General features: G+C 41.8%; 2 protein-coding genes across 3 annotated transcripts; one reads left to right on the forward strand and one right to left on the reverse strand.

The window, feature by feature from the left end:
- Positions 1-9815: 9815 nt before the first annotated feature.
- Positions 9816-18019, reverse strand: thoc3 (THO complex 3). 2 transcript variants are annotated; one of them, XR_004898210.1, is made up of 7 exons: positions 17751-18019; positions 16676-16832; positions 14139-14343; positions 12278-12439; positions 10811-10911; positions 10025-10283; positions 9816-9991 (listed from the first exon to the last, which is right to left on the reverse strand). XR_004898210.1 is itself a non-coding variant. In XM_031317084.2 (6 exons), exons 1-6 carry the CDS (start codon positions 17928-17930, stop codon positions 10120-10122), a joined length of 969 nt encoding a protein of 322 aa, XP_031172944.1. In that variant the 5' UTR covers positions 17931-18019; the 3' UTR covers positions 9816-10119. The 2 variants fall into 2 exon arrangements, 1 of the variants encoding a protein (XP_031172944.1); XM_031317084.2 differs by having other exon boundaries at positions 9816-10283.
- LOC116062407 lies at positions 10953-27395 on the forward strand. Its single transcript, XM_031317086.1, has 9 exons — positions 10953-10958; positions 18991-19029; positions 19603-19645; positions 20729-20784; positions 21454-21671; positions 23402-23670; positions 24912-25028; positions 25170-25311; positions 26758-27395. The coding sequence occupies exons 2-9, from the start codon at positions 18998-19000 to the stop codon at positions 26766-26768; spliced, it is 888 nt and encodes a 295-aa protein (XP_031172946.1). The 5' UTR covers positions 10953-10958; positions 18991-18997; the 3' UTR covers positions 26769-27395.
- Positions 27396-27612: the final 217 nt, after the last annotated feature.

Here is a 27612-nt window from a genome sequence, read left to right on the forward strand (position 1 = left end):
GAATCTGTGTGATGCGTTGTTATTAACTGGTATTTCTAACAATGGCTAACCTGGCTAGAGCAGTGAATCCGACTTGTTAAATGAAACGCAGTCAACTCGGGTGTGACGTCATTCACAGCTCTGGCTTCCGACTTCTTAAGGTAAATGGAATGTACTATAAAAGTTTAATAGAGACTAAGTCCTGCCCACACCGGAGGAGAAAACAATTCATCGCTTTCCATGGACTTGTATTGCCTGAAGGAGCCTCCTCATCAATTCCGTCTTCTAGCAAAACCAGCAAAATGCCTAAAAGCTGCTGTGTTGTGATATGCACTACCAACAAAGTAAAGGACCCAGAACTAAGTTTTTATAAGCTGCCGAACCGAAAAACTGAGCTTTTATGAAGACAAAAGTGGATACAGACGTAAGGCATGGAGAATGGGAAGACACTAAGCTTACGTTATGCCCAATGTTACGTTTGCAGCGAGCATTTTGATACATTTAAGTTAAATGTCAGTTTTAGGCTAACTTTATTTCTGTAAGTTAAAGGTCCCATGGCATGAAAATTTCACTTTATGAGGTTTTTTAACATCAATATGAGTTCCCCCAGCCTGCCTATGGTCCCCCAGTGGCTAGAAATGGTGATAGGTGTAAACCGAGCCCTGGGTATCCTGCTCTGCCTTTGAGAAAGGAGGATGGGTCAAACAAACACAGGACTTTGACCCAGGAGAGCGGTGTTCGCGTCCCTCTTGTCACGCCTAGTATAGTCGCTTTTTTCTTTCCTCCCGCGTGTCACAGAACCGTACGCCCACCCACGACCTTTTCCTTAACATAACTGCGTCAAAAGGGACGGCAATAGTCCGACCAAGCGCGTTTACTTAAATCGCTAAAGGAGACTTTTAGCGTCAATAAGAACGACAAAGGCACCTGACCAAGTGTCTGTATTTTACGAGACGAGTGTGAGAACGTGTTGGAGAGAGGCATCATGGCTTTCAAACGAGCAAAGTGGCAGTTGGTCAAGGCCCCCCCCCCCCTCCTCCTCAATAGCTACAGACACAGAAATGGCACATCCTAAGTAAAGCTCATTGTGGGACTGGCTCTAGAGGCTGTAATTCTGCACCAAGGCTGAATTTCGGGAAAGAGACTTCAGATACAGTATTAGGGGACCACTAAGGTCTATATAAAAGAGACTTCAGATACAGTATTAGGGGACCACTAAGGCCTATATAAAAGAGACTTCAGATACAGTATTAGGGGACCACTAAGGCCTATATAAAAGAGACTTCAGATACAGTATTAGGGGACCACTAAGGCCTATATAAAAGAGACTTCAGATACAGTATTAGGGGACCACTAAGGTCTATATAAAAGAGACTTCAGATACAGTATTAGGGACCACTAAGGTCTATATAAAAGAGACTTCAGATACAGTATTAGGGGACCACTAAGGTCTATATAAAAGAGACTTCAGATACAGTATTAGGGGACCACTAAGGTCTATATAAAAGGATCCAAAGAGCACCATGTCATGGGACCTTTAAGCTTTAGCATTTTGACAGTATGCAACTTGTGTTCCAGTGGAATGTGGATAAATCAGAAAGCTATGCAGCATTACGTTTGCAAGGGCCATATTTTGATAACATTAGCTTACTAACATGTAACTTATCCTTTCTGGTAGACAACAGGTGCTAAAATATTCCTTTGACTAGCTTAAATCTGATGTTTTTAACTAGATACAGGCACTTTGTTAGCATGTCAGCGTTTGGTTGCATATTGTGGCGCAGATTGTTTTCCCCTCCGGTGGGCGTGGCTTTCAGACTATGACACAATGCGCTCTGTCTCTATAATCAGGTAAGGTGAATTTATGCATGACGTAAAGGGGGTTACAGGAGTCCCGCCGTAGACACCTAGAATGTACAACTAGCCTATAAATCAAGCTGTACATTTATGCATCTTCATGTTATTTTGCATTTTTATACAAACAGTGGGACCGCTGAGTGAAGACCGTGAGATACTTTTGAAATCTCTGAGAGCTTTTAAGAAGTCCTTTGAGTTAAGATTAATATAAGTGTTTCTCCCAAATGTCAAGAATAAACCTCCATACTCAATTATTTTTTATAGTGCAGAATACAAAATACTTTCTGATGCAAACGGACAGAAGAAGCCTTAAGATTTCTGATAATAACATGCTGGGTTTTTCAGAAGTAGTCATTGGTTTATCTGCCCAAAGAACTATCTAGACTCATACATGTATACAATAATATAAAGTGAGAGGCACAACTAAAATGTATACTTTATGGAAAACAATGCAAATCCTTTTAATGGCAGTCCTTTTTCTCCCATATGGAGTTAGTTAGCTGTCAGATGTTAGCTTTCATATTCATAAAACCTCAATATTAACTTTCAGAGCCTCTTTTTGGCTCAAGCTGGATGCACAAGAGAGAAACGTTTGCTATTTAAGTGCATAAATTATTCATGTGAATGTAAGAAAGAAGCAAGAGAAAAATGGTTTGTACATCCTGAAAATTTCCTGAAAATTAACCATCAAATACTTTGATTCACCACAGATCCCATTTAAAAAAAATCAATAATTTTAATCTGGAGACAACAAGCCTTCGACCACAAACTGCCTCGGGAGGCCTGTGTGAAATGTAGACGAGGCTCAGATTCGGTTTCAGCTTCATGTGCTCTGTATCTGCAGTCATGAATGAGGTAATCAATTAGCTAGATTAGATAAGGAAGATGAAAGTTAACACCCATTTTAATTTTTTTCATATAAGGTAATGCAGCACACATGCAAACACTGCACAGCAATAATGAGGCTTGAATTTCGGCTCCTCTTACCGTGCAGATCCACCTGGCCGTGCGACATTTCTGTCGCGCCGTGCTCCACTTTATTCCTATGGGTGACGTCAAGCGACTTTAACGCGCCTGCAAAGCATCCCGGGAAGGCGGCACTGCATTTGAAAAATTTCTGTGTGTCAAAAAGCTGGCCGATGCCCATCTTTACGCAAATTAATCCATTGAACGCGGCGCGACTATCCAGTAGAAGTAGAGAACAGGGGAGACTGGGGGAAATCTCTTGCGGGTCCTTTGTTCCTCGACGTCCATCAATGTACAAATGAGGGGAGGCGTCGTGACACCACGCTTCAGTTGTGTTGCAAAAGTGGATCCGTAGCATTAGGGCCCTATCTTGCACCCGGCACGGCGCAGCGCAAAGCTGACACAAGTGTCTTTCGTAGTTTAAGACCGACACAGTTGTCAATTTCCCGTCCAGCGCCCACGTCGTTTACTGTAAATACCAAATGCACCTGCGCCCATCGGCGTGCTGGTCTTACAGGGAGGTGTGTTCAGGTGCATTCTGGGCGTATTGCGTATCTTGACGCAGCGGGAAGTGATCGTGCCATTGACCAACAAAAACCTGGTCTAAAGTCAATAATGCAGCATTTCATTGTTATTCTAATAGCGCATGGTGTGCACAGCACAAGCACACTATGCTTGTTACATACACAGGGAGGCGCAGCAGCACACACACACGCAGAGGATTAAAAATAAAAATATTAAAGGTGCTCTAAGCGATGTTGGGTGATGTCACTTCTTGTTGACGTTCAAAGTATTGTCAAACAAAACGGAGGCTAGCTCGCCCCTCCGTCCTCCTCATCCCGTCCCCTCCCCCTCCCTTCCGCGCACTAACCCCCCAACCCCCACCCCCAAATCCTTCTTGTCGGTTATTGGCTGGAACACTGTTTGTTATATTTGGTGGTGCAGGTTGGCACAGCAACTGTTGTTGTTGCCGTTTGTGGAGCACGGGCTGTCTACAGATACCGCGTTTTTTTTTATAGTGTGTTCAGGGGGCAGGCAGCTAGCAGATAGTGAGATGTTTGCTGTATGTGACAAAAAATGTTGTAGCCTAAAAAACGTGTGACATCGCTTAGAGCACCTTTCAAATTTACAATAGTTTTAAGAAATCATCTGCTCGTGTGCTTTCACTTCACGCACGAGCAGATCAGTTTCTTCTCCTGAAAATATCACCTTCCTGCTCAGCAACTCCGCCATCATAATAGCAATGCGCCAAGGTCCAAACGCGCCTGGCTTTTAAAGGGAATGGGAGATGAGACTCTGATTGGTTTATTGCATGTTACGCCCAAAACACACCTATGATTAATGAAGACACTAAGTACAACCCTTTTGAACCATGTGCATGGTGCACTGACCCGTTTTTCTGCCATTAAACTAGCAAAAGTGGATTTGGACACGCCCTAAACACACCTGCGCCAGGCGCTTCATGCCGAGCGCTTAGATCGTTAAAATAGGGCCCTTAGTCTTTCAAAAGAATGAAGACTTTTCAGTTTAACGCTGCTTTCTAACCCAACCTTTTTGGCCTGAGGTACCCCCGCAGCCCTGTCAGATGGACTCACATACCCCTTCATTAATTTACGATGTATGTTCCAAATGTATAAAACTAGTCATTATATAAAAGTGAATATTGTTGATTTTTTTTCCCCCATCGTGAACAGTCCACATTAAGGCTGGGTTCATAAACATCATGTTAATATGTGGACATAATCTTTCATTTTTTTTATTATATTATTATAATTAGTTAGAGCTACTATAAGATCTTTCCACGTACCCCTTAAGGTAAACGTACCCCTGGTTGGGAATCACTGGTTTTCTCCCCTCATTCTGAAATAAGCCACATTTAGTCCCCTATCAGGAAATCAGAGTGTAAGAAAGAGAGAGAGAGAGAGAGAGAGAGAGAGAGAGAGAGATACTGAGTATAAAAAATTCACATATCTCACCAAAACTCCAAAAATCAACGAGGAAGCCTCCGGTCAATGCAGCGCAGCAATTATCCAGAATGGCCGAAGTGCCCTTTAACAGATTCTAATTTGAGTCTAATTTGTTTTGACTGAAGCAAATGGACGGGTGGGTCTGATTATCTCTCTGCACGCAGCTGCCTTCCCTTAAAACACACAGACACACACAGACACACACACACACACACACCTTGTCTGAAAACATATCTGAAAGGATTGATCGGCATGCCGGAGCACACCTCAGCTCTCCTTCTGATGAAACAGAGCAGGATGACTTTTGCACGTTAAGAATACATCAGGGTTTTTCTAAAAGGGGATTTAACTTCTACCAGTCATTTTCTGGTAAGATATTTGTACTTATACTCAAGTATTGCTTTCAAGTACTTTATACAAGACTGGTGGGGACATATCCCCCCCCCCCCCCGAAATCTACGCCTATGCCTAACAATGTTTCAAAAGCTTGAAAAGATTGAATTATTCAGACTTTGCATACACCACCAGCAGCACTTAATACTGTTCTCCATCCACTGAGCTGCGGAGCCACATCAAAATGCCAAACAGCGGTGATTTATCGGCCAGCGGTAAGTGGAACGGTGCGGTCGCTCCATGTAGATCAGACCATTAAAAGTCAAATCAGATAGACCTTCCTGCTCACACAATGAGACAGGCAGATGAAGGACACCCTGCAGGCAGCTATACTTGATTTATTATCCCAAGATGCTCGCTGGCAATCGCATCCACGGATATTGAACGACCCTCTTCACAATTTCTCAGCCACAATAAATAACAGTTGGGATCAGCAAGCAGACTGATGGGATGACACGCTCAAGGGCCATTCAGCTACACCAGGCCACGATGCTCAGTTCAATACCAGGTGCTCGACTCAACTGATTTGCATGTTGGCTCCGAAATTATCCCAAAGCAAACACACGTCGCTCATTCTGTTTTGTCTATAATTCTGTACTGTATTTCTTGTTGTTGGGATGCTTTTTTTGTATGTGTTGTACCACCAAACATAACATTCTTTCAGGGAATGATTGTAAAGATTTACAAAGAATATGTTTACGGCATTTTCTCTCTAACTGGGACGTTTTGGGACTGATTGGTAGGATTGCTGTGGACGAAGTACACATGGAGATACACTGGTAAGAGCTAATGACGTTTAACCAGGTATCAGCTAATTTAAATAGCTCAGGTTACTGGATTGTGTCAACAGTAACCTGAGCCAAGTATTGCTAAACTTGCACTTCCCCACTGCTGAAGAATACAATCAGTTTTATGTCTGTGGTAAAATCCGAAAAAGACAATAACACGAAAGCTGATTGACAATATAAATTGCATGTTGATCTCATTTGTGCTCTAGGCAATGTCACACATTTTTTAGGCTACATCATTTTTTGTCACATACAGCAAACATCTCCTCACTATCCGCTAGCTGCCTGTCCCCTGAACACACAAAAAAAAAAAACACAGTCTCTGTAGACAACCCAGACTCCACAAACTGCAACAAAAACAAACTGCGCCAACCTGCACCACCAAACATAACAAACAGTGTTCCAGCCAATAACCGACAAGAAGGATTTGGGGGTGGTGGTTGGGGGGTTAGTGCACGTGCACATGAAGGGGGGTGTGGGAAGTGGAGGAGAGAGAAGCGTGAAGAGAGAAGTTAGCTAGAGGAGAGCTGTCCTAGACAACGACAACGAGCCTAGCCTCCGTTTTGTTTGACAATACTTTGAACATCAACAAGAAGTGACATCACCTAACATCCCGTAGTGCTCCTTTAAGACTTTAAGACCCCTTGCAAAACCCTGTTAATGAGTGAATCCAGGTGAGTCAGAAGGCAGAGGGCCTTCACCCATCAGGAAGGTCTTGAGCACTTTTGTTTTCTTGGACAGCAAAGCTCTCGTGTGGGGTTGAACCAAATTCAAATTAATTAAAGCAAGAACAGAGCAATGCCTTTTGACATCCCTCCTAGGGTGACAGGAAACTAAGAGGCGAAACGTCCTGCAGCCTGCTGGTCTGAGGTTCCGGGGGGAAGGGAGCAACCACCTGTCACCTGCCCAAGTTGAACACCTCGAATGTGGGCTCACGCTGCGCAAATCTGTCACGACAAAGGAAGATGAAGTGCTCAGGACAAAACGGCTTAGCCAGACACTCCCACTGTCAGCTGATGGTTCTTTTAGGGGTTTTATCTTTTAAAGATGTTTGTACTGATATTAAGTAGCTTGTTCTGAGATGAAAGAATAGAGCACAGGAGGAAAGAAGAGAATGAAAAAAAGAAAGACAGAAGAATGACATATCTTATTAGCTATCTTTTAGGGCTGGACCCGAATATTCGAATATTCGTTCGGTGGGTTGGTATTCGATTTGAAAATTTGACATTCGAATATTCTTTGTTTTTTTTTTGCACAACCTGGCATCCCCCTCCAAACGGTTCTCATTCGCGCTTGAATATGTTCGAAATATAATACTCTCTCTTACAATTTTCTTATATAGCCTAGCCATTTTAATAGGGTGGACAACCCAACCTCGTTATACTTAATAAATATATTTGCTTCTTCTTGGACTACTAAAGTGTTCCTGCAATGGGAGTATTCTCTGGCTAGAGAACAGAACAGCGCAGTTTGCATGGACAGAAGTGCATGCCTGAGCTTGTATTTTGGGTTAAGCTGCGTTGCTTTGACATTGTGGAAAATAAAATAATAGAAACAAAATGTATTATCCTTTTTACCCGTTATTATCAATCTAAATTAATCTACTGTGAAATATAGGAGACTTTGAGATTTTACTGGGACGTCACGTCACATGCCCCAGTTAAAACAACCATGAGTTGAACGTCATTACCGTCACGATTCAGTGAAAAGAAGACAAAAATGCCGAAGACTTGATCTGTGTGGGAGAACTTTAAATTAAGTGAGGACAAGACAAAGGCAGAGTGTCAAATATGCAATTTGAAACTGGCATACCACAACAGCACATCAAGCTGAGAAATCCCCTGAGTTCTGTAAGTAGAACGAGCTGCTTTTAGCCGCCATTTACACCTGATAAAAACGTGCACTTCATTTTCATGGAAAATAACGTGACTTGCGAATAGGCCACGGCAGTTAATGACGAACAGTAAAAACGTAGCTTTTCTTAAGTTAACAGATCTCTGTGTGTGTGTGTGTGTGTGTGTGTGTGTGTGTTTTATATCATTAGTGAAGTCTCCGTTCTCGGGGCATATAAGCCCTGCTCGCGTGAGGTGCGCCACTTCCTGCTCGCGCTGTTCTGTAGTTTATAAAAAGTTTATTAATTCTGAACGCGTCTGGCCTGTCTATCTATATTGCACCAAATACGACACTGCACTCCCTTGTGAAGTCATTTGGATGAAAGGTTCTCAAAATAATCAAAATGCAAACAAACAGACAGACAGAGATTCCTGCCTTTATTAAGATAATATGTTCAGCCCCCTCTCCGAAGCTTCGGATATTCGATACTCATTACTACCGAAGTTTCGAAGCTCAAAAAAACGGTATTCGGACCAGCCCTACTATCTTTTTAGATATTGTCGCATGTTGAATTTACAGATCTTAAAGTGCTCATATTATGCTAATTTTCAGGGTCATAATTGTATTTAGAGGTTATTGTTTAATTTTCAAAAAACTCCATATTTTTGTTGTACTGCACATTGCTGCAGCTCCTCTTTTCACCCTGTGTGTTGAGCTCTCTGTTTTAGCTACAGAGTGAGACATCTCACTTCTGTTCCATCTTTGTTGGGAGTCGCACATGCTCAGTACCTAGGTAAGGACTACTAGCCAGTCAGAAGCAGAGTATGAGGACATGCCCTGACAGTAGCTAGGAAAGGACTACTAGCCAGTCAGAAGCAGAGTATGAGGACGTGCCCTGACAGTAGCTAGGTAAGGACTACTAGCCAGTCAGAAGCAGAGTATGAGGACATGCCCTGACAGTAGCTAGGTAAGGACTACTAGCCAGTCAGAAGCAGAGTATGAGGACGTGCCCTGACAGTACCTAGGTAAGGACTACTAGCCAGTCAGAAGCAGAGTATGAGGGCGTACCATGCTAGCAGCTAGGTGAGCATTATAACGTGTGTTCCAAAGTGTGTTTTTTTATTTAAAAAAATGTTATGTCTACTGCAATCACATGGGAAAAGTAACTACATTTACATACAGTGAATAGTTTTTTTTTTCTTTTAAAATCGAGAATCGTTTTTGAATCAAAAATCGATTTTGAATCGAATCTTGAGCCTAAACATCGTTATTGAATCGTGACATTTTCTGAATCGTGCACCCATATTAATCTGGCAGCAACACATCTTCCATTTACTCATCAGTAAGAGAAGCGTTACTGATTTTCCATGAAACCCAAATCACACAAGATGTAACAGAGTTATTAACATGAACGAGCTACGATGAAATGATGCCAGTTTCTGGAGCTGCAGTAAGGGAGAAACCAACCATTACATCGGTGGTGAACTGAATTTAATATTTAATGAGTCCAGCAACAGCCTGATATAAAAGTAATAAATCAATTTGTTGTTGGGCTTGCGTGCAGAGGCAGACGTGAGAGTGTTTTCTGGGTGCGTACGTGTGTGTGAATGACGGCTGTGGGCTTTTGTGTGTTGGCTTGGTGTACATGTTCACTTCCATCCCCACCTTTTATTATCCATTACACACGCCAGCGCTGCAGGCCGGAAGGCAGCGATGGTTCAAGGTCCAGAGTAATTAAATGAATGTTTTCCTGTTCAGACTCTCGGCTGGGTCCTTTAAGCTTCCTTCTGCAACACGGTGTTAAGCAGATAGCATAAATATATAAACCGGACTGCTGTTGGATAATTTTCACAACTTTTATAGCAATAAACATTAACATGTGATTGATATTTATCTTTAGATTGAAAACTAAATTAATTCCAGTTAGTAGCATGAACTTAAACCTGCCTCATTCCAACTTCACCACCTGAAAACCCTCGTCAAATCGACATTTGAACAAAGTAATCCAGCAATAAGGGCTCAAGAGAGAATATTTATAAAGAGACTGATTTTAATATCAAAAAACGCATATTTTACATAAAAAACAATATATTACAGGACAGGGAGTTGTGTTTTTATCTGTGTATAAAAACAGGGAATGAAGTCAGGTGTTCTAAAGGAAGGTTGGTGCCATCTGCTGGTGACAAAAGGTTACTGTTGCTTTAAGAGCTGCAGCCTAAAAGCAGCAGCATGCTTGGGAGCTGTATGACATGAGGCTGCGCTTACTTTTTCTCTCTCCTAAGGTCTGACTGATCATAAGAAGTTGAGCAAACTAGGAAAAAATCAGCTGATCTGTTTCAGGAGTCATTGGGAAGGCCAAATAGTTTGACGGTGCCCGCCTCCCGGTTGTTGTCGTATTTGCCGTCCTTGTCGTCGCAGGCGTAGGCCAGCAGCGGCCTCTTTGGGTGCCAGGCAACGGTGAAGGTCGGAGAATCACACTGAACCTCCCACAGCTTCTCTCCTACACACATACAACAGGTGAGGAAGTGATAAAACAACTAAAAACACATTCTTTGATCTGCTTGGATTTCGATGGCAATTTTCTTAATTCATCCGATTTTTTTTTTTTTTTTTTTTTTTACTTCTGGTTTCTTAAATGTTGTTGCACACACTCAAAACATGATTTTGAGCATCATATTTAATTGAAAAATAAAATTTCCTTCACACTTAAGACCTGTTAAAGCCTTCTTCAGATGTGAACTTTGGTTTGAATGGTTTTCCCATTCAAAAAAGTAGTAAATGTTCCCAAAATGGTACAAATTGGCCGTGATAATATGGATTAAAGCTCCAACTGCCCAAGTAATGTCTGTTAAAATCAATTAGTTTTTGGGAAATAACCATAAACTTAATAAAAAGTTGAAATTCTGCCGTTTTATTATCCAGAACTTGTTTACTACCACCTTTTCTGTTTTTTTCAGAACCAACTACGTCGTGACAAAGATACAGCAGACAAAAGGTCTCTCTGATAGGGCAGACTGTCGTACTGACCCGTTTCCACCTCAGCGATGTCTATGAAGTGATCCTCGGAGGCCGAGGCCAACATCTTTCCATCGTGGCTGAAGCTGAGTGTCCTCACAGGCCAGTCCAGCCTACAGCGTCAGCAGCAATGAAAAGAAATCCACGATTCAATAGCAGGGTAGATTCAGCGATGAGATAACCTTAAAAAGGACAATTCCGACGAACGCCGTGCTTGAGCTACGTTACCGGTTACTGGTTGCACGGCTTTTGTCGTTCGACTGGTCAAGATGGCGCCTGCCTGTATACCGAACGGTACTGTCTTTATAATCTATCTTTTTCTGTACACTAACAAAGTTCTCAATGCTTCGGTTTACACGTAGGGACCCTCATTATGCTGCGGTGGAAGTGTGGTGCTATTTTGAGCCTTGTTAGTGATATAGAAATAGTGATTTCTTTTTACTTTAGCCGTGCCCCGACGACTAGCGTTATAAGCTAATTAGCGGATTGTGCTAAAACTGCTCACATTTGATTAGCATGGAAACATATCCCAGAGAACGGTCAAACTCGGTAATCGTGTTATTAACCCCTAGGGTCATTTTGCACCAGATTTGTCCTTTGAAGTGTCAAGTCATAATTAAATAAAGTGGCATGCCGTATTCACGCCGTGATGTATACATCTATTAATCAATCAATGCCCCAAAAAAGTCAAACCAAAAATAACAAATTGATTTTTTTTAAATGTATTATCACATGCAAATGCAAAAAAAGTACGCAGGGTTCAACAATAAAGGTTGCTTGATGGCCCGGGGAAAGTAAAAGGCCACGTCGGGCAAGCAAATCTAACAACCTAAATGTCCGTTTGGGCATCATCGTATCATAAACGATGTTATCGTTGCCCTGCCCCAGTCAGCAAGAAATAGAGGAGACCCTGAAACAATCGCTGCCGACGCGGCCACCCCACTGCCCGGTGTGGCCGGACAGATTGGATAACATGGGCGCCGAAATAAAAATAGCTGCGCTAAGCTGCTATACGCGACGCTTAGTGTGCGGTGTGTTCCAGCTGTTAGCCTCTCCCTATGTCTTGTTTCACTCTCGCAGCTGCCTGTACAACTCTCGATTGTTGAACTGGTTGACACTGATTTTCTTTTTTTTATGCTTTTGACTGGGGGTTTTTATCTCGAAAAAAACTATTTGTATAGTAAAAATTTACATCGGGTAAGTAGAATATCTTAACCTTAACGTTGAACCCTGGTATGTATCGCCATTAAAATGTGAAGCACGTCAAACACTGACCTGGGGGCGCCCGGATAGCTCAGTTGGTAGATCGGGCGCCCATATATAGAGGTCTACTCCCCGACGCAGTGGGCCCGGGTTCTACTCCGACCTGCGGCCCTTTGCTGCATGTCATTCCCCCTCTCTTTCCCCCCTTTCATTTCTTCAGCCTGTCAATAAAGGCCTAAAAATGCCCAAAAAATAATCTTAAAAAAAAACACTGACCTGGAGAAGCATCGGACGCACACCAGTTCCTCCACGTTCCACAGGCTGACGAGGGCGTCGGCGCTACCTGTGGCGAAGTATTTCCCCATGGGGTCAAATTTGATACAGATGCAGTTGGACGGGTGAGCGTTGATGGACTGGATGGGCTTCAGCTCCGGATAACTGCAAACACACAAACAAAAACAAACACACAAACAAAAACACACAAACAACAACACACAAACACACAGGTCATTCCAGCTCCGAAACCACACGACTAAGAGACATTTACACAGGACCAGAGACTTTGTGCACGTTTCAATGATCTAACTAGATGTTGACACCAGGTGCCTTTTAAGGTTGTTCCACTAACAGGTGAATACAATACATTGTGGATCACCCAAGAACCCCGAAAGAAAAGCTTGATTTACCTGGGTGGGTTTTCCTTTGGGAACCGCGGTGTTGTGTAGAGATGGGTCGGATAAAGATTAATTTTAGGGTACAACATTTTTCTTTTGTGGTTATGAGTTAGTCTATATCCACAACATTCCACTTCCGGGATTGCCGCCCGGATGTCCGTCCCCTTCCTCTTTCTTTGTGTTGGCGTTCTAACCTCCGGTGGATTTCTGAGGACTATTGTTAACTGCTCCTCAGATCTCTGCAGGGTAAATCCAGACAGCTAGCTAGACTCTCTGTCCAATCTGAGTTTTCTGTTGCACGACTGAAACAACCTTTGAACGTACACGTTCCACCAAAACAAGTTCCTTCCCGAGGCTATTTTGCAGAGGCACCGTGGCTCCGTCTGAGGCTTAGCGCTGCCTAAGACGACTGTGATTGTTTTAAAATAAATGCCAATAAACCAGAGCATGTTTTTTCTCCCATCCGGGAATGCTGTGGGAACTAACCAGACCTTCCTCTGCGGCGCTGTGGAGGAGGGTCTGGCAAAGCGAGACTAGTTTTTGAGTAGACACCACATTGGCTAAAAATTAAATCCAGACAACTATAGAAAACAACCACACGGTGAACGTACTTATGGGTAGGAGGCGATGGGAGATGTTTGGAAAGTCTGCCTCACCAGAATATTGCTCTGTTCATGGTGATATCAAACCGATTTAAACAGCAGCAGAGGTCATGTGGCACGGCACACATCTTCTGTGCTGTCTGACATGGATGGACATTTTTTGTATCGTTTTGACGACATCAACTTCTTTCTATTGTACCAGTGACCTACATTTTCAGAACTAAGTTACCAATGATTAACTTGTGATGAAAATGAGCACCAATATGCTTTTTCCACCTGCCTAAATAAGGATTATTGTCTTAAAAACACACAAGGAGATCTAAAATTATTGAGCACAAGTTATTTGTTGTTGCATTAGTGGATCATTTTCATGTGTGCCTTGAATTGTTATGGAGTGCATGGTCCACTGTTGGCAGGGGTCTTTTGCACTTTATAAAAGGGTGAACTCCATCTACGCCATGGCAGAGTAAACCGGTGTGCAGAACAAGTGCAGCTATATTAAAAAGGTGCTCTAAGCGATGTTGGGTGACGTCACTTCTTGTTGACGTTCGAAATATTGTAAAACAAAACGGAGGCTAGCTCGACCCTCCCTCCTCCTCATCCCGTCCCCTCCCTTCCGTGCACTAACCCCCCAACCCCCACCACCAAAAGGAAAAAAAATCAGAGGAAAATCAAATGCCAAAAAAAGTATCTAACATCCCACTTTCAGCGGAGAGTGGCTGACTCGGAAGCCGGCAGGTTCAGGCAGCTTTTCACGAACATACTAGAAGTTGTTGGAAAAAATACAATTTCAGAGGTTTGCTAATTCTGCTAGACTGCCTGGTGCTAAATCCCCTGTCACACTCGGTTTTGGTTTCCTACCTCAGGACATTGATGCAGCCGTTGCCGTTGGTGAGGAAGAACATGTCGTTGTCGTTGTTCCAGGAGATCTCGTTCACCTCGAACTTGAACTGCTCCTCTGCCCTGGAGCGATGGGTCTTGGCGTCGATAAAGGTCACCACATCATCTTTGTTCCCAACAGCGATGGTCTGACCATCAGGGCTCCAGCAGATGTTGATGTTCTCTCCTAAAAAAATATGTGTACATATGAGACTATTTCAAAATCTCTCTTTCAATGACGGTGATTTATCAGGAAGGGTTTTCATATTTATCATACTTGGGAAGGGTTTTAACTAGGGCTGAATGATTAAGCATTTTCAAAACCAAATCACGATTTGAAAGAATGCGACTAATGCGGCTAATCGTGAAGACCGCGGTGAATCAAATGTGAATATTTAGTTGAATGTGTTGGTGTAACATTAGGTTAAACAGGTTTTATTCTTTTTAATATTATGTTTACTGTTTTTTTTTTTTTTAAACAAGATAAATGCTGGAATGTTGTTATTTATCACAGATTGTTTACAGAAATGTCCCACTTTCAGTGGATTTTTATTTATTTTTTATTACTGTATTTTACATGAACGTAGAAGGTGCAACATGTACATAGATGCTGCTGTTGAACCGAGGCATATCAGAAAAGTACTGATATTTCTTATTGGAATTGTTTTTATTATTATTTTAAAGCAACACTAGAGAAGTTTTCCTGCTTCGGTCCCCCTACAGGTTGGTAGAGGAATTGTCCATTACATTACATTACATTACGTTACATTATGCAAGTTTGCCAGATCGGGTAGCGGATGTGTAGTTCGAATGAACTGGACCATGTAATGCAATGGACAATTCCGCTTCCAACGTGTAGGGGGACCGAAGCGGGAAAGGATCTCTAGTGTTGCTTTAACTTTAGCTTTAGTGATAAATGTTCTGTGTTTGACTGTTCAATGTTCCAGGCTTATTTAAAGAAAAACACTTATTGGCACTTCATATCCATGTTCTCATCCCTGGATAAGAATATAGGCCTAGAGCAGTTTTGATGGTGTCTCATGTTATAATGATCCATGACATGTTTTATCTGTTACTTCAGCTATAATACTACGCAAATCATATCGTAATCGTAATATCTGGCAGGAAAATCGCAATTAGATTTTTATTACCCCAAATAATTTAACCCTAGTTTTTACTTTCATGCCCTAAACTCGTGGTTTTGAGACTTCATACATTAGCTAAATGACTTATTTATTTTTTTAATTTAACCTTTATTTATCCAGGTAAGTCGATTGAGAACAACTTCTCATTTGCAACGACGAGCTGTCACATTCACACAGTTCCACATTCATACCTGGAAGCTGCCCAGTACAACCCCAGTCTGATCTGCTGGCCACTGAGCAGCTCCACTGGAGTGGTTGGGGTTAAGGGCCTTGCTCAAGGGCACCTCAGTGGTGGTAATGAGGGAGAGACAAGCGCTGCTCTTTCACTTTCCCCAACCAGATTTTATCCTGCCGGTCTGGGGATTGAACCGGCAGGACGCCCGCTTCTTTAACCTTTAGGCCACCACTGCCAATTTACGGGTTAAGTGTTTTGCAGCATATGGATTAGTTTACTTTTTTTGTTCATTTGGGCAGAAGAAAACCGAGCAGCAGGGAGGAAGCAGAGTGTCTTTTCGGATCTGTCAGTCGTAGGAGGTGTAATTCAGGAAGTGTCAGTGTAAAAACTAGCGTGTGGAGTCATGCTGTTAAGCTTCTGGCTGACAGTTTGCAGCCATGCTAACTTCCACAGAAGTTCTCACATAGTATTCCTGTTACATGACTGCCTTCGTGGTGATCAGAAATCACATCTCGCTCCACTCTAATCAACTGCATCCAGTTTTTAAAGAGCAAAACAGATAGAAAACAGACTTTGGGCAAAATGTCCAATGTCTGATTTCTTTTCTCATTTCCCTCCTTACTAATGCATTGTGTTAAAGATGCAGTAGGTAAGCCTTATAAAACTTTCTGTGATATTTGCTGAAACTGACCCTATGTTCCAGTAGAACTACATGTAGCAGGTCATTTAAAAAAAATCTGGCTCCTCTGGTACCACCTACAGCCTGTAGTGGGATTCACCGCTCCCTGTTCAGATGCACCAATAAGGGCCAAGGGGGGGTGTCTAACTGCGTGTCAATCACTGCTCAGGCACACGCATTTCATAGCGTCCTCCCCTTCCCCCCTATTCACACGCACTCTATCGTGCACAGCTAGCCCTTATGGGGGGAGCATTTGGACCATTTTGGGCTTTAGCGGAAAGGGGGGAGGGACTGAGAAGTTGTCGATGTTCACATTTTTTTGGCTAAGTCCTGGATCTTCTCAATCCTACCTACAGCACCTTTAATTAAATCCAAACAAAAACATACATGTCTAATTTACATTTTATATTTGCAATTTCTATTTATTTGTTACATAAAAATGGAAAAACTGCTTGGGTATGTACTTTTTGATAGCCCCTGTGGATCAAAACCCCAGCCACCACATGAACTAAGGTCCTACCTTTCGTATTGACAGTGGCAATGCATTTGGTGGTCCGGACGTCCCATATGCGAATGGTCTTGTCTCCGGATGCTGTGACAAACAGATCTGGGTTGGTTGGATGCCAGCAGAGCTGATCCACACTGTCACCATGACCTCTGTAGTTGTTCTCCTTCACCTGGGGAGAGAGAGACACACACAACATTTAACAGATGAGACAACTTATTCAAACACTTACGCACATTCCCATGTATTAATTCTGAGTCCGACATATCAGGAATTTCTGACAGTTCCCTCATCCTTGGTAACATTAATACATCTAAATAAAATCTCATATTAACACTTAAAATACATTTAAAAATGAGTTCCACTGTGGTTGTTTTTCACTTTTATATTAACCACTGTATTATGTAAAATAATATAAAAAAGCCAATTCAGAACGAGGTTAAGTGAAGGGTAGACATCTTTCTGATGCGTTTGTCATGCAGAACATCATTCAGAAAGCCTGTAATTTTAGGGTTTACTTGTTTATTAGCATACCACATCAAGAAGCATGGACAAAAACAAGTATGACTGCATCCCTATGAAACACTCTTCAGTTCGGCATTTGTTCAAAGCGTGAAAATAAATTAGAAACATCAATATATAACGTTACACCTTGTGTTTACTCTTCTGTGCTCGTTACTGGACATGCGTGAAAATATAAATATATTATGCTATATTATAAATAAGCAGGTATTTACGAGAACATATTTATTGTTGTAAACAATGCGTTAGCTACATTCTGAGTGTTTCTATTTTTCTATTGACGTTATTGTCTTCAGACATTTCGGTAGTGAGAATGTTAACGCAACAAGGGAATTTGTAGTAGCATTTTACATTATCAACGGCCATAGTCCGTAGCTGTGGCTACATTTATAAGCCGACGTGTTTCATACATATGTGGCTCATAAATATTATAGCCGGTATAAATACGTTGCGTTTGTTTGCGTTTACTAAATTAACCGGGAGCGAAACCCTACGCATCAATCCCATCCATTCTCTGAAACGAGGCTAATGCTAGCATGCTAGCCGAAGACCTGCCACAGGGGCTCACCAAACGGTCCTTTTCCAGGAGAAAAACGCTGGCTGTTTTGTCAAACGACCCGGAGGCGAGCCTCCTGCCATCACAGCTCCACGCCACCGAGTGGACTTTGGCTGTGTGAGCCGGGAATTCTCGACTTTTGTTGTTATTTTTGAAGCTCTCTTGCATCTCTTGGTAGTACTGCGACGCCATCTTGGAATTCTACGTAATGCTTCAGCGACGGTTGAAACCAGCGGTTTATGCTCATTACCGCCACCTTCTGCTTCGGAGTGTAAACCAAACGTTACGTTTAAATCCTGTTGGCTAATAATATCAAATAAATGTGCTTCTTAACCTTTTCATTATCATGGTAGAATCCAATATTCCAGGCTTTTATAAAGCTGTCTTTCATTTGCTCAAGCATAAAAAAACATGCCATTATTTCAATATTTAGCCTACTGTCAACCTCTTGACAATTTTATCAAATGTATGGCTATGCTATTGAAGTGAATTCATTTAATGTGGGCAATTTGGCATCGCCATTTTAGCTGCATGTTTCCGAGATTCTAGGAGGAAACCGGAGCATCCAGATGTAACACAAGACACAGTAAGTAACTGCAAACCAACACATATTATTGTATTACTACCGTTTCGCATGTTTGTCCGAGTGGTGTTGCCGTACCCCTCCAAAAGCCGTTGCTAAACTACTGTGGTAAGTAGGTACAGTCGTGAGCTCGTCATTGCCTTTACGTTTATTAAGAAGTGAAAAACTGTAAGGGAATACGAGTGTTGGGTACTCTATACCACTGCCGTTTGTAAAATGTACAGTGAAAATGATAATTCTATGAAGGGTTTCGTCCTGCAAGGTTATGCCAACTTCCTGTTAGTAGTCAACACGCCCTCGTTCACTTCCATAGTTGTATATTCACTAACTTACCCTCGGGAAATCACCGACGCCATCTTAAGTGTAGCTCCATTTCTCCAATTGTCTGACAACTGAAGTGAGCGACCCTTGGAGGAGAGGGCGAGGCACCTGCTGTCAAAAAAAATGCCGAAAATTACAGTTTTGAAGACACTTGTTTTGTCAGGCTCACTGACAAACATTGCATTTCCTGACTACTTCATAATAAAAGTCAACTCGTGTTTCGCCGGTTAAATGCTTTTATTGTGAAACTGCAGCAGTGTGAAAGTTCAGGCTACACTTCCGGGTCGCTGTCTGTCCGTCTGTGGCTACTGCGGCTACGCTGTTAACATCATTGGCTTTCATTCACAGTGTCAGCATGAGCAAGAGGAAGGCTGAGGAAGAACAAACGTAAGTTGAGACCCCTTTGTCATACACTATACATTATCTTACAGAAACTCAAGTTCACAAAGCTATTCCAAAAGTACTACTCACGTTACGAACTAAATAGCCTATTTAGAATTTATTTTATTTAATTTTAAATGGAGTGTAGCCGTCCAGTGGATTGATACGATTTGTGATTGAAACTAATAAATGTGGATTTTGTGAAGAAACTGAAACGACTGATCATTTATATATTTATTTTTGCTAGGTTCTCCATTTTGAAAACCAATAGTATTTATGCTCTTGTCATGGACACTAGCAAAGATGACTTTTTGGTTAATAATATTTTTATTTTTTAGAAAAGTTTATATAGGCCTGCACACAAACTGAAGAATGTGAAAGTGAAACCTGGGTTCAGTGTGTTTCTTTCTTATATGAAAGCCCTTCGGCATAAAAAATGGAAATGCATTTCAACTTTTAAGCATAATAGAATGATATGATTTACTTTTCTTGTATGCACCCGTTCTTATTGCTCTACTACAAAGGTCAAGGTTGGAAGGCCACTAACCGAGTCCGATTCATTTGTGTTCATCTCTTCAGGATGGATGATCCAGAGAAGTTGAAGCAGGCTCCGAAGAAAAATGTCAGTTTTTTTTTTTTAATCTTTAACATCTTTATTAAGTTGTTAGTGTTCAGACTCTGGTTCCTCAGTTTTACCCCCTCAGTGCTTTAATGTTCCTTTCCTTCTACATTGCCATTTTTTTTTCTCTCTCTCGCTCTCTCTCTCTGCCCCTTCCTCTTCTTCAGAAACTCTTCCAAACTCATTTATATTTCCTTATCTAGTTCTCTGCTGTCTGACAGAGTCCTGCAGACTTCACTTGTGCATGATCATTTCACTGAATAAAACTAATAGTAATTGTCATTTTGACCAGGGATTGTGAAGTGATGAATACATAGTTAAAGGTCCCATGACATGCTGCTTTTTGGATGCTTTTATATAGGCCTTAGTGGTCCCCTAATACTGTATCTGAAGTCTCTTTTATATAGACCTTAGTGGTCCCCTAATACTGTATCTGAAGTCTCTTTTATATAGACCTTAGTGGTCCCCTAATACTGTATCTGAAGTCTATTTCCCTAAATTCAGCCTTGGTGCAGAATTACAGCCACTAGAGCCAGTCCCACAATGAGCTTTCCTTAGGATGTGCCATTTCTGTGTCTGTAGCTTTAAATGCTACTGAGGAGGAGAGGGGGGGGGGCAAGGTGGAGGGTGGGGGTGTGGCCTTGACCAACTGCCATGCTTTGCTTGTTTTCAAGCTATGATTTCTCTTTCTCATGGGCGGGCCAAATTCTCTGGGCGGGCAAAGCAGAGAAAGGGGAGGTAACCTTTCCCCTTATGACGTCATAAAGGGAAGATTCCAGATCGGCCCATCTGAGCTTTCATTTTCTCAAAGGCAGAGCAGGATACCCAGGGCTCGGTTTACACCTATCACCATTTCTAGCCACTGGGGGACCATAGGCAGGCTGGGGGAACTCATATTAATGTTAAAAAAACTCATAAAGTGACATTTTCATGCCATGGGACCTTTAAGAGTGCCCATGGAGTAGAAAGGGAAGCAGTAAGGATTCTGCCCCCCCCCTTACAAAACTGGGACAGTTTTTTGTTATCCCATCTTCTCAGTGTCTTCTAATGAACACTTTTTGTGGCTTTTTTTATTTTCAATTTCAGGACAATATAAGTTTCACACCTGAACTGGTGCCTGAGGCTTGGAAGAGAGCATACAGGTAACTGAAATCATAGAGAAAATCATAGACGTCCTCCCTTAAAATATGACCCCATAGGTTGTTTTTACTGCAGCTCCACCGGATCTTCTAAGAACGGTGACGCTGTTATCAATCGGGTTCAATTCCCACTGCGATACATCAACCAATGTGTCCCTGAGCAAGACACTTAACCCCTAGTTGCTCCAGAGGCATGCGACCTCTGACATATATAGCAACCGTAAGTTGCTTTGGATAAAAGCATCAGCTAAATGACATGTAATGTAAGAGTATTGATTGGTCAGTAGGCGGTGCTTTTACACCGGTTGATCTCTAATCTCCAACATAACCTGCTCCTGACCAGTTTAGGTGTTCAGCATAAGTTACCACGGCAATTTAACCCGGTAACAAGTGATCCACCGTCGTGATACACAAAACCCAGGGTTGAAACTGAAATTACCTCGTTAATGCCAAATCTTGCTTCGTAGTCCAGGCCTCAGATCTGCCACCTGAGGAATCAGTGATCTGTCTGTCGGACGATCGGACGGGTCGCAGGTTGTGTCCGCATAGAAAGATTGAAACGTGTAAAAACAAGACGGATTAAAACGCGGAGCGTCTGAACGGGTGAACCCAACACATCATTCGACCAACAGATCGACAGCTCGTTGTAATCGGCCCCTCTGCGTCCTACAGGTACAAGTGTCCCGGTCCAGGTGTGTTCCGGTGCGCCTTGACCGAAATGGTGTTTGTGATGGCTCAGGAGGCCGAGCTGCTCTACAGCACGGTCATATGGGATGACAGCATCACCCAGTCAGCTGGCAAGAAGCGCGCAGGGCTGCTGTTCAAACTCACATGCTCTGTGGATGACGCCGTCAGTCAAATCCACCTCCCACACTGCGAAACAGAGGATGGTAAAGACATCACTGTCCTCACTGTTAAAGAATGAATTAATAAGCCTGCAAAGGTTTGTATTCATGTGTAGTAGTACAAGTTAAAAATTAGCTCATGACACTAACGGGGTTCAACGATAAGGCCGGCCACACACTACCTGCGTGGCGTGAGCGTGTCAGCTGCGTGGCGTGTCCGTTTTTATTTCGCCTCCCATGTTAACAGGTTAGAGCTTGCACACTGCCTGCGTGACACGCACGTCTCAGGTGCGGCTCGAGCCGCGCCGAAAATGCGTGCGTGCTAGAAATAGGACCCACGCCTATTTTTCACACGACACGCAAGCGTGTTGGAAGCGTTTCCAGGCAAAATAGAATATAAAAAGATGTTTACATGTCATTTTGACACAAATACATATTAATAAATGACATGTTGATGTTTGAAAGTCTCTAGGTTTTGACATAAATGCAGATATAAATGTAATAAAAAAAAAAAAAATTATTGATTTTCAAATTTTTCAATACAGAACGAAATATTCTGTAGCCTATTTTGCCGTCAATACTGCCGACGTTGTCTTTGCTGTAATCAAATCAGTATATATTTATGTTTAACGTGGTAATTAATTTTATCAATGGTAACATCCATGTGTACAGACAAGGCTAGCAGCAGCAGCGCCACGTCAGACACGTTTCTGGTGTGTAAAGACATAGAAAACGCCACGCAGCCGCCACGCAACAGAAACGCCACGCTCACGCCACGCAGCCAGTGTGTAGCCGACGTTAGGGTTGCCCGATGGCCCGGGCCAAGTAAAACGCCATGTCGGGCAAGTAAATATAACATCCCACTGCACCGTTCAGGCATCATTGTATCATGTGATGTTATTGTTCTCTTGCTAGTGCTTGTCGGAGAACGATTGTTGAATGATTTGATTAGAATGTGCCGTTGTTCAATCAAGAACTGTGTTGGTGCTTGACGCTTGGACATTTTTTTTAATGCATTTAACGTTTTTGACTTTGACGTTTGTTGCCGTTTTTTTCCCAACATATTTACAAAAAAATTCCAATGCCTTTTTATGTTTTGTTTTTTTTGTAATGCTCTTTTTAATTCAATGTTGTTTTTTGACGCTTATGAATTTTCTTTATGAATAGTAATCAAAAAGTAATGTTAATTTAAATAGTCTGGTTAGTTTGGCGATAGTGATTTTCATGTTAAACAAATAGGATCCACTTTAAAAAAAAGGTCTCTCTCTGTAGGGATCCTTTCCATAATGCTGTCAGACAAAAAGTTACCCTGTAAAAAAGATATGCCATTTCGCCTCTATTCTTAGTGCAGGGTTCAACGTTACGTTTTTTTTCTCAATTCTACTTGCCCAAGTAAATTTTTACTGGCCCCTTAAACATTTTTTTTTTTCTGAAAAAATGTCAAAAGCGTCAAAATAAAATAAAAAATAAATACATTTAAAAAAAAAAAAAAAAAAACATTTTAAAAAAAGTGGAAAAAAGCGTCAATGTCAGGATTTTTTGTTGTTGAAAAAAACGTCCAAAAAAAATGTCAATGCGTTGCCCTGTAAAAGGATATACCAGTTCACCTCTATTCTTAGTGCAGGGTTCAACGTTACGTTTTTTTTTTTTTTTTTAATTTGTCCAGTCGGGCAGGTGGAAAAAAAAAAAAATTCTACTTGCCCGGGTTGAAGTGAATTAGGTAGATGAACATGTAAGTAGTGAAACTAAAGTTTAACAGCACTTTGCTTTCACAGCGTTGGCTGTTGAAGGCCTGTTGTCCGTCGCCAACATCAGCGACGATGGAGTGGTCTTCTTGGAGCCGCTGGAGGTTACAGACACTCATGTGCTCGTGAAGGTCCCCAACCTCTCCACCTTTGGCTTGGTCCGGGATATCAGAAGGTTTATGAAATCCAAACAGCTCGGAAAGGCCAACGTGCTGCTGTTCCACCGAACTCCGTGGCCAAACGTTGAAATACTCGATATAATAATGCTGCCCTCCAACGTCCCTCTAACGGAAGTAAAGGTATCTGTCCAACGTGCTTTACCGTCAGCCTAAACTCTTGTTTTAATCCACAGCTGTGTTTCCACAAAGAAGATTCAGGTCAGTCACACTTTGCTCCCGTTTTTTAGAAACCTTCTCTGGCTGCTGTAAGAATCTTCAGATAGCTTTTTATTAGTTTTTGTTTTGTTTTGTTTTTCCTGGTCTCATGTATTTCTGTCTGCCAGTGTCATCCATGATACTTCAAACTGGCCTAAATTAGTCCAAAATTATTATTTTTTTAGGTATTCTAAAAGATAACCTCTGTTGGAGTGGCCGCGAATAGTCGACTATTCGGCTGCCGATCTCAGTCAGATTTTCTCAGTGGTGGAAAATGTGGTTTTGAAAGAAAGGATCATTCCATTTTGGGCTATATGGGGGTGCTGAATGTCTGATTGTACATAGAATTGCTTGGCTGCTCTCAATAAATCATGATATTTAATAGGGCTGGGCGATGGGGAGAAAATCAGATATCACGATATTCTTGACCAAATACCTCGATATCGATATTGCGGCGATATTCTAGGTTTGCCAGTTGGTTCTTCAACAAAATATCTTCACACTTAGAGTTTAGATAACTAATCATCAGTAATGTGGACATAATGTCTAAGTGGGGAAAAGGCAAATAACAGAACAGCTAGAACAGTCTGGTAAGTTCAGAAAGTACATCACTTTACTGTAATGCAGCCTTTAAAACCAGGAAAAGACAACACTTATGTCATATCACGATATTACCATATCCAAAAATAAGACGATATCTAGTCTCATATCACGATATCGATATATTGCCCAGCCCTAATATTTAACCTATTGGAAAACATGTAACAATCAGAACAATCACATAAGAACGTAGCTCAATATATTTTTAATTTCTCAACGATTCTCCTGTCAAAATCAGCAAGGAGGAGCAGTTCAGAACCAGCTTTTTGTTTGCTCTCTCCCTCTCTCGTTGACGGTCCCTTGACTCTGTCCCTTCCCTTTGTGGATCGCTACAATTCACAACCACAACTAGTCAATTCATCTTTACACCTCTTGTATAATGCTGCCAAATTTGTTATTCTACACTTCTATTAATTAACTTACAGTATGTCCTTCTAATTATGTCTGTTTTAATTTGATAGTAATTCTCTCTGTAAAGCAGAATTTCTTGTTTTAAATGTGCTCCATAAATGTATACATTGACATGACTAAACTAAATTAACAATAGAACTGTCTTGTTTCTGAAGAGTGTCAGCCAACACAGAGATGCCGAGCAAATCAACGTTTCTCCCGAATGTGTAATCAGCTATGAGCAACTTTACTCTGTCCGCACTTTACCCGATGAGCACAAAACGCAGCCTCACGTGAGTCAAGTCACTGTTACACTTCTGATGGTTATGGACACAATTATCCTGTCAGCTGCACGTTGAAGACATAATTCACAGTCAGCCAGATAAAACGTGTTTAACAGGTTTGAAACTGACCCATTGCTTCTGGTTTTTCAGAATGAAAAATTTTGGCCAGACTATGGACCAAATTACCACTCGAAATTTGAAATTTTCCTAAGAACGATTCCAGATAAATTGACTGTGATGATTTCGGACCAAGCGAAGAAAGACATCTGGAAAAGTGAAGTGCATCTGCCAGGTAAAGCATCATTTATTTCACCACATCATTGCTCCATTAGTTGAACAAAAAGTCACCACTGGGAATGTTAAGGGGCCGTATTTAAAGCTATAGTGCGTAGTTTGTGTCTCCCCCCATGAGGAATTCTAAGTAATGACAACAAAACTGTTGGCGCGTCCACATGATACAAGCCTTCCGTGATCGCGCACCACCCCCACCCCTCCTCCACACAGTTACTAGTAGCCAAGGAGGACACGGAGGATTAAAAAAACACGATGGACTCTTCAGAAGAGAGCCAAAACAAAACACAGCCATACTGGGAAATCCAGAGAGAGTTGTGTGGAGCTGATAGTCTTAATTATCTTTGTAGCAACTCATTTGGCAATGGCTTGAATGTAACGGACGCTCATTAATATCAAAAAGCTACGCACTAAAGCTTTAAGAAAGCAAAGTGAGGGAGTTTTACACCATTTAAAATCCCACTCTGCTACACCCTGTAACACCCTGCAGTGCCCTGCTACGCCATGAACTACTACAACTACTATTTCTAGTCATAGTTCCATTATCTTTATTGTGACTATTATTGCCACTGTTCATCACACCCCCAACCGGCACCGTCAGACACCACCTACCAAGAGCCTGGGTCTGTCCCAGGTTTCTTCCTAAAAGGGAGTTCTTCCTCACCACTGTCGCACTAAATGCTTGCTCTTGGGGGAATTACTGGAATTGTTGGGTCTTTGTAAATTATAGAGTGTGGTCTAGACCTACTCTATCTGTAAGGTGTCTTCAGATAACTCTTGTTATGAATTGATACTATGAATAGCACTTCTGCCTCACAGCAAGTTAGCGTGGGCCTCAAGTTTGACACGTGATCTAGAACCATACGTCAACAGATTAATACAAAACTATAGCCTGACATCGTCATACTCAGATTTTAGTCAGAATGTGAGTCTGATTCTGCTCCATTGGGCTGTGATTATGGGGCGTGTTTCAACCGAATCAGGAAAGAAAATGCCTCTGCACTCAATTGGATAGACCAACAACCAATCAGAGCGCCCCATCTTTTTAGCGACCATCGGGGCAGCTGATAAATTACACTTTTGGCGATTCCCGTAGGAAGGACGGCAAAAACAGCTTTCCGATCGACAAATGCCTTGATCGCGGTTCTCTGTTCCTTTAACATGATGTTCTTTTAAAATGAATGCGCTGTCGATATCTTCTATAACATAACAGACGCGATGGCGGAATCTACACATCTCAATTCTCCAGCAGCAGCCATCTTTGTTGTAAACAAATTCAACCCAAGCGCTCTTTGGTGACGTGGTTGATTACGTTACTGTTGATCACCAGCCGAACAAAACTAGGGGGCATCATCACAAAAGCATAAGATAAAAAATAAAGTCTCCCTTTTGGTTTGCGACTTTTTTGACAACAGACTTTTCCCCATGTGTTTGTTTTTTCTCCCAGGGATGGCCTGATTCAGTCATGTGAAGATGAAGGGATAAAGGGAGAAGACTAAATGTCAGCGTGCTGTTCTTTGTTTCAGCCACTAGATGGAGCTAGAGCATTTTGAGTGAAGATGATACACCTGATATTTAAAAAACAAAATGGGTTTGGAATTTTTCATGACTTAACACTATCTCACATCATTTTACATTTTTACAGCCTCTGATATAAACATTGCATTAGAAAAATAATAAGTGCACTTAGAGCAGCATTGCTTTTTCCGGCTGGGGACCATATTTTTACATTTAGACTTTTACAGTTCATACTGGGGTGACAGAAATATTCAGGGGGTATTTAGGTAAAAGCCCAAAAGAAAAAGGAACAATAGCTGTATAGGTTGACTGAAAGTTACCAAAGTTGTTGATGCTGAATGTTTTAAATGAGCAAAAACCCTGCACAAACGTTACAGCTCTTCTTCTAGTGTAAAAAGCAGATATTTTTTATTCTTTCCAATTCCTTTCTATTTTAATTATGCTTCTTGACTTTTGCACTATGTTCTTTGCTATGCACCAAACCAAGACACATTCCTTGTATGTGCAAACCTACTTATAATAAACTGATTCTGATTCTCAAATAAAATGTGTGTGTGTGCAACGTGATATCATGACTTTGCGTAAACATACACGCCCACTTTCTTAAGCCAAGTGGCTTGTGATCTGTGCGCATTTTGAGCTATCCGCGTGTATGTCTACGCTGTATACAGCGGACGTAAACATACACGCCACTTTCTAAAGCCAAGTGGCGTGTTATCTGCACGCATTTTGAGTGCGGTCTACAGCAGACGGTTTGGGTTTAGGAAAAGAACAACAGGGTTGG

The sequence above is a fragment of the Sander lucioperca genome, chromosome 1 (genome assembly GCF_008315115.2).
Source record: "Sander lucioperca isolate FBNREF2018 chromosome 1, SLUC_FBN_1.2, whole genome shotgun sequence".
Lineage (NCBI taxonomy): Eukaryota > Metazoa > Chordata > Actinopteri > Perciformes > Percidae > Sander > Sander lucioperca.

What these genes read in the sequence shown, in the direction of transcription:
- thoc3 (XM_031317084.2), bottom strand. Translation starts at nt 17,930, where the DNA reads ATGGCGTCGCAGTACTACCAAGAGATGCAAGAGAGCTTCAAAAATAAC. An exon ending in GGCTGCATCAATGTCCTGAG is followed by an intron (nt 12,440 to 14,138) that starts GTAGGAAACCAA and finishes GTGTGTTTGCAG; the next exon opens with TTATCCGGAGCTGAAGCCCA. An exon ending in TGCGTCCGATGCTTCTCCAG is followed by an intron (nt 10,912 to 12,277) that starts GTCAGTGTTTTT and finishes CTGACGCTGTAG; the next exon opens with GCTGGACTGGCCTGTGAGGA.
- LOC116062407 (XM_031317086.1), top strand. Translation starts at nt 18,998, where the DNA reads ATGAGCAAGAGGAAGGCTGAGGAAGAACAAAC. An exon ending in TCCCTCTAACGGAAGTAAAG is followed by an intron (nt 23,671 to 24,911) that starts GTATCTGTCCAA and finishes TTGTTTCTGAAG; the next exon opens with AGTGTCAGCCAACACAGAGA. An exon ending in AGCACAAAACGCAGCCTCAC is followed by an intron (nt 25,029 to 25,169) that starts GTGAGTCAAGTC and finishes CTGGTTTTTCAG; the next exon opens with AATGAAAAATTTTGGCCAGA.